Here is a 7,565-nt window from a genome sequence, read left to right as displayed (position 1 = left end):
TCTCTCTCTCTCTCTCTCTCTCTCTCTCTCTCTCTCTCTCTCTCTCTCTCTCTCTCTCTCTCTCTCTCTCTCTCTCTCTCTCTCTCTCTCTCTCTCTCTCTCTCTCTCTCTCGCACTGCGCGCGCAAGAATCGGGCGATGCAATCGCCTGGTGTGTCCACGACTGCGCGATAGAATCGGGCGATGCCATCGCCCGATGCCATGGGCCGATGCCATCGCCCGATGCAATCGCCTGGTGTAAGTGTAAGTGACCTAGGAAGTTGATTTTTGTAGCCACATATAGGTTTTTGACACCAAGGAATTGATTGACACCATTATTATACATTTTGAAGTTCACCTAATTAGAGGAAGTATAAGATATCTGTCACAGCTGGTTCAAACAGAAATCCTAATGTATTGTGACGAAGGGGTATATACTGTATCGTCAAGGAAATTCAATTGATGAGACTGCAGGAATTCAGCACTCTAGTCCCATGCTTGGGGGCAGTTCACTTGGTGAAAACTGTTTTGAAGTGCATTGGAAAAGCCAAGTGGAGCCGACATGACCTGGCTACAAGCCAGTCGCTTCACTGCAGTCGATGGTGGCCAGAAGCTTGAGCAAACTATGAACCTATCATCTGAATGCAGTGACGGAATCATCGGGCATGCCAAGCAGAAGCAGTACGTTGCTCAATGGGACTTGATCTACCATGAAATGATGGCAGTAGAGAATCTGCATCGGAGATATGCTGATGTGATGGAGAGGACACGAGTCCTTTAACCACCACGAGTCATCCCAAGCTACTACAGTTTACAATGGTAAATTTCATTGAAGAGGACTCCCCCATGCTGCATAATTTCGTGACAAAGAAGATCATGGCAAAATACATCAAATATGACATACTGTGCCTTCGCAAAAGGAGAAGAGAAGTACTTGACATTTCAACTCAAAGGGTCCGTACAGTAAACCACAAGACTTTAGGGAAAGCATTCATCGATCGAACCTGAAAACAATGAAAACAAATCAATACAAGCCACAGAAGACCATCAAGAAAACAATGACGGAGATGAATGTTGTAGGGGGAACGACTGAATTCGCCCGGGGTCTTAGCCTCATGACTACCGAGGACCTCTTGAAATATGATGTTGCACCTTCACCTCACCTGTTCAATGAGGACAGGATGATGATCAGCTCAGCGAAGAGCCTGTCAATTAAGGAGTTGGAAACTAATCTCAAACCTGAGGACAATGAATATAGCCATCGGAAGAACGCTTCATTTGGCATAGACATAATGGCCACAGTTTGTAAGCTTCGTGTGACTAGCCTCTCCAGCTTCAAGGATCTCCTCAGTTCGAGCGATGTGACATGACGTGTTCGACATGTACTCTGATGAACCCTCATTGACGTATAGCGAGAGAATGAGGCGCATTGAAACTGTACCAATCGAGTACAGTTCAATTGAACCAGGGACATCTCTACCAAAGGCGATGGAGAGATTCTGGCCTTCAGACATGAATAAGCTTCTTCTTGAGAAGCTGATCTACTGCCATCTTTGTTCAAATACTTCCGAAACATTACAATACCCCACTGTACTCGGAAAAGTGACCAAGGAAGACGAGGATTGGATTGCATCATGGTCCATCAAGGCCAGGAAAAAGTATTGCCCCACACCTTAAAGCGCCATTTGAAGTAGCTGACCTTCGAATACTCATCCACATCTTGGACTCTCTCAATGCAGGAAACAAAGTATGTAGTGTGTTGTAATCTCCAACGATACAGTTGTCATTGTTGCTCTGCTCTACCACATGCCGGTCTTTCACCAACACAGCTTTGAGGAGCTATGAGTGCGAGCTGGGATGGGAGATCCAACTCGATATATACCCCTTCATACCCTGTGCCAGCATCTGGGAAATCGGCTCTGTGCAGTACTGCTGGCTATACACAGTCTTACAAGGTGTGACATAACCAGCAAAGTTGGTACAAAGAACAGCTCTAAAGGCAGAGCCTGAAAGGTTTCTGAAACACTTCGAGGAATCACCAACCTTCTCTCCGGCCATGACCCACAACGCCGAGCATTACCTAGTAAAGGTACTGAAAAGAGGTAGCGATGCTAAATGTTTCTCTGGATATCGAGGAGAGGTTTTCTGCATCAGCAAGGAGGTTCTCCCCACAGCCTACCTCCGACTAGTCAGGGACTCCTGCCCCATATCAAGCGTGAATTCTACAATGCCTACACTATCAGCCATGCATTGGAGTGCCACCTCAACTTTGAAAACGTTGAGACACTGGAGCCAGAAAATTGTGGCTATGTGAATGACCACACATAGCTGGTACCCGCAACATCGTGGAAAACCCTCGAGCCTCATTGATCAGTCTCCTGTTCCTGTGCTAAGTGTACAAGTACAAGGTACAAGTCTGGGATGAAATGTGGTAAATGTTGTCGGTGCAGGAAACCATTACCACATGCTTGTAACTAGACAGAGGGCACTCACGGAGAGTGCATACCTCTGCCAGCATGTAACATGTATGTGTTACGAGCTGGCTCGCTGCGCTGGCTGGCTGGCTTGCTGACTTGACGTGGTAATATCGATCACGCGAACCCACAAGAACGATCACATAACCTCCTCCAACTCCGTTGGGCGGAGGTAAAGGCCCAATTGTTTGATAGGATTAGGCTGAGTTCTGGTAGGTTGTCTAGCATGCTTATTGCAGCTGAAGTTCGGTTAGGGTATATACATTGTATTCACTTACTAGCGGGATACCCGGCGTTGCCCGGGGAAATCAGTGGCGTTACTCAGTTGGTGACCGCTTGGTTGAAAGGAAAATACCCAAAAAAATCTATCTATCTATCTATCCATGCATGCATCCATGGATCCATCCATCCATCCCATTCCATGCCATTCCATCCCATCCCATCCCATCCCATCCCATCGCACCTCATCCCATATCCCATCCCATTCCATCTCATCGCATCCCATGCCATGCCATGACATCCCATCATCCCATGTCATCCCATTCCATCCCATCCCATCGCACCGCATCCCATCCCATCCCATCCCATGCCATCCCATCCCATCCCATGCCATAGCATCCCATCCCATCCCATCCCAACCATAAAAAAATTATAAGAAATCAAAAGATAAAAGATATTAAATATTAAAAATAATACATACTAAAGAGGTAGGTAAAGGGAAAAAAAGGAAGAATGGGGAAAATAAGTTCCCCAGCTGGGACTCGAACCCGGAATCCCGGTGTAGGAGACGGATGTTCTGGCGATTAGGCCACTGCACCATTAAGGTTATACACCATGGATTCACACGTACGTGATGTTAATCTGTACGCACCGCCATCTATTGATGAATGGAATTTTTATCATTTTTTAACTTTTTAACTTTTTAAATTTTTGTTTCAGCCAGAACCACCTCCCAGACGTGCTGATTCTGAAAATATCTTTAGTTTTCCTCTAGGCTGCGGAGTTCTCTAGTTATGCGAGTACGGACGAATTCGGCTGAACAACTTTATATATATATAGATAATTGAGTATGGTAACAAGGAATATGTTAGACTAATTGTAATACAGAAATATGGGTACAATTTAATGGTAATGGAACTTAGGGAATGTGTATAATAGTCTTTGTTTAAACGGGCACGTGAGTCCAGCGAGACGCCTATGCGTGTCGCCCAATGAGAGCGCTACACATTCCCGCGTGACCATAACCTAAGACAATGGAGAAGGACGCGCGTATATAAACGAGAAACGCTTTTGTGCGCGCAGTTCGTCTCTCCTCAGTTTACTTCTCTTCTCAACGTCTCTACTATTTGCTAACTCGGCGTCATACGTGCAGACCACTGTTGCCAGCACCGTTGTACCTGTCATCTCTAAATCGTAAGTTATGTTGATTGCGCGTACACCTATGTACACGTTCTGCCTGGTTCATGGGCGTTACGTTAGCTTAGTTGATAAATATTAAAAAGGTTGTTGTACTTATATATGTAACTCACTCTTGTGCAATTTCTATATGCCGATGATACGCTTTCAATACCGATCATATACGGTACCACTATTCGATCACGGGAATACGCTAATGGTATTTTTCACGAAAGCGTCCACCTGTACAGTTCTATGATGCATGTATATCTTTCAATCATCTTTCTATGGGACAATTCATGTCTTAATTTCGCTTTTGGCAGACATCTTATGCTGCCTCTAATTAGGTGAACTCCAAAATGTATAATAATGGTGTCAATCAATTCCTTGGTGTCAAACACCTATGTGTAGCCACAAAAAAATCAACTTCCTAGGTCATTTACTTAAGGAGTTACAAAATTTTCAAAGGCTGCTATTTGGGGGTAGGGTTGACCCTGCGTTACAACCGCCCCCCTATGCATTATATAGAGCCCAGATGTCTCATTATGAAGCTTGGGTCACCCAGAGCACTTAATAAGGAAACTTTTGGCCAATTCTGGCATCTCTAGCTACAATATTGGGCGAGTGAGAAGCAATCGTACTTAGAGCTACTTTCAAAGTGACCACGATTTTTGGCTAAAATTGAGCAAAATGTAGCCATTTCGCACCATGAAACAATGTTTATGGCAACAAATCATGCTGGAAAGTTGTTAGTAATACTGATTCAATGTAATTCAGTGCAATTTGAAAGTTTATGGTTGATTAATAAAGAATTATGCTCTGAAACTTCAATATTGTCATTTTTTCACTTTGGCGCCTAACCGAAAATCACATAATGGGCTGTACAGAAAAACGTACTAGACCCAGAAGTGTTACCCAAACTGTTTTTGAGAGTCATACCATAAGGAATCAGAAAATATAAGGTTTTGCTCTAAAAGAGTCATGTACACTCCCCCCCCCCCAGAGCCTAGACTAGCCTCAACTACTGTGAGTCATTTCGTTACGAAATCAGCTACTGCGAGTTATTTCGTTACGAAATCATGCCCCCGGCGCGCCAAGTGTCGCATGACTGATTTCGTTACGAAATCAATGATTTTGTAACGAAATCTATGGGGCGCCAAGTGTAGCATGGGGGTACGTGCGTGTACCCGCATGCACGTGCGTGTATCCGCGTGTACGTGCGTGTACCTGCGTGTACGTGCGTGACTGCGTGTACCGCGTGTACGTGCGTGTACCCACGTGCACGTGCGTGTACCCGCGTGTACGTGCGTGTACCCACACACAAAAATTCACACACACACACACACACACGCACCACACCACACACACAGAAACGCAACGCGCGCACACACACGCGCACGCGCGCACACAACACACCCGGGCGGCACACACGCACGCACACACAACACGCAAAAACGCACGTGCGCACGCACGCACGCACATACACACACAACACATGCACACGCACGTACATAGAAACACATGCGCGCACACAGACACACGCACACACAACCACGCACGTGCGCACGCACGCACGCACGCGCACACGCACGAACACACACACACACACACACACACGTACACGCACAGACACAGACACACACACACACGCACGCACGCACACACACACACAAACACGCGCGCACGCGCGCACACACACACACAACCACGCAAAAACGCACACGCGCACAGATACACACACATACTACGCACGCACGCCCCACCCCCAATACACCGACACAACCACGCAAAAACGCATACCCCGCACGTGCGCACGCACGCGCGCAGACACTACACACACACGCACGTACGCGCACAGACACACACACGCGCTCACACGCGCACGTACGTACACGCAACAACGCACACACACACACACACACACACACACACACACACACACACACACACACACACACACACACACACACACACACACACACAACCACGCAAAAACGCACTCGCGCACAGATACGATCAATGATTTCGTAACGAAATCACGTCTACAAAGTCATTTCGTTACGAAATCAGTCATGTGACACTTGGCGCCCCATAGGTATCTCCTGCTATTTTATATTGTTGATATATCTATTAATGTCATGAACTGTATTCTATATCTGGTCCAATTATGAGAGTTTGAATCTCAACTTCAGGTGGTTGGTGAGATCCAGGAGTCAGTGAAGACAGGCTGTTGGGTCGGTGACTGCTTCATTTATACGAACAGTGTCAACAGACTAAACTACTATGTAGGAGGAGAGATCGTCACAGTGGCCCACCTCGATCGGTATGCTTAGTCTGCTGGCCTGTGTGTGTATTATCACCTGTATTAATTTGCATGTGTTCACTCTCACCTGTGTGTGCTGTAATCTGAGTGTACACCCACCCGTATTCACTCACCTGTATTCGCTCTCACCGATGTACACTCACCTGTATTCACTCTCACCGATGTACACTCACCTGTATTCAATCATCTGTGTACACTATCGACTGTATTCGTTCACTTCTGTTTATATTTAGCTCATCTGACATATTCAGATGCAGCTTGTAGAATCGCATGAGCGTGCGTTCGTGCGTGCGTCCGTCCTGTCCGTCCGTCAACAGTTGGGCACTTGTAAATCTAAACGGCTCGACGTACGGATTCGAAAGTTGGGACGGGTGGGGGGGGTAATTCGAAAACGAGTTGGGATGTCGAAGCTGGGGGTCAAAGCTCAAAGCGTCAAGAGGTGTAAAAGAAGGGAACATTTCCTCCTTAATTTAAGGTATAGGGAGGAAATGCAGAATTGCGCACAAATCTAAACGGCTTGACCTAGGCTCGTGATAGTCAGTGTATAGCATCATGGTAGGAAAAGCCATCATCTACTGCCGAAATTGGAGGTCACCGGTCAAAGGTCAATGGGGCACAGGGCAGATTTTAGACATTTTCTGAAGAAACATGGTCTGACGGAGCGATTGAAAAACTTTTTTGTTTCAGCAGTGACCTACCATTTTTATGGCTTTATTGAAAGGACCATAAATGTACTTTCCGCTGACATGCGAAGAGTAAGTGTCGGATAACCTTTTGACCCTCAAGAGGAGGGTTAAACATGGATTTGTTGACTGTTAACAAAGGACTGAACTGCTTTTGCTATTGTGGATGTGAGGCTACAGTTGTACAGTTCAATTGCAAATAGACCGGGAGCCCAGGGGGGTCAGCCTAGCTGGAAAAGAAACCAATTTTCATGCATATCGCAATGATTCGTGTACATACCCATCTAAGGAAATGTAAATCTGGCGGGCAGCCGCTGGTGGGTGTGGTCAGTGGGGTCATTTGAAAGGACCCCAAAATTGAGCTAGATTAGCTGGAGAGAAAACCCCATAAACCCTATTGGAAAATGTTTGGCATGGTCCCAGGTATCGTGAATGGCCACTGCCAGAATAATTCAGTGGTGGGTGTATCCGCCAGACGCCCCCAACCCCAAAATTGAGCTAGATTAGCTGGAGAGGAAACCCCATGAAACCTATTGGAAAATGTTCGGCATGGTCCCATGTATCAGGAATGGACACTGCTAGAATTTTTTAGTGATGGGGTGCATGCGCCAGAGCTAAAAGAAAACGTTACCCCAAAATTGAGCTAGATTAGCTGGAAAGGAAACCTTCTGGCACCCATTAGAAAATGTCCGCATAGCCTCAGGTATCGTGA

General features: G+C 46.2%; 1 protein-coding gene across 1 annotated transcript in view; it reads left to right on the top strand.

Moving 5' to 3' along the window:
- LOC106815858 (coatomer subunit beta'-like) overlaps positions 1-6,170 on the top strand; it is a gene marked incomplete at its 3' end in the record, with an annotated part of 42,248 nt that extends 36,078 nt beyond the window's left edge. The window contains 1 exon segment of the mRNA XM_014820382.1: positions 6,040-6,170. Within this exon segment, the coding sequence (XP_014675868.1) occupies positions 6,040-6,170 (131 nt within the window).
- Positions 6,171-7,565: the final 1,395 nt, after the last annotated feature.

The sequence above is a fragment of the Priapulus caudatus genome, unplaced genomic scaffold (assembly GCF_000485595.1).
Source record: "Priapulus caudatus unplaced genomic scaffold, Priapulus_caudatus-5.0.1 Scaffold1219, whole genome shotgun sequence".
Lineage (NCBI taxonomy): Eukaryota > Metazoa > Priapulida > Priapulimorpha > Priapulimorphida > Priapulidae > Priapulus > Priapulus caudatus.
Note: the sequence above shows the minus strand (reverse complement) of the source record. Positions and strands in the feature narration are given on the sequence as shown.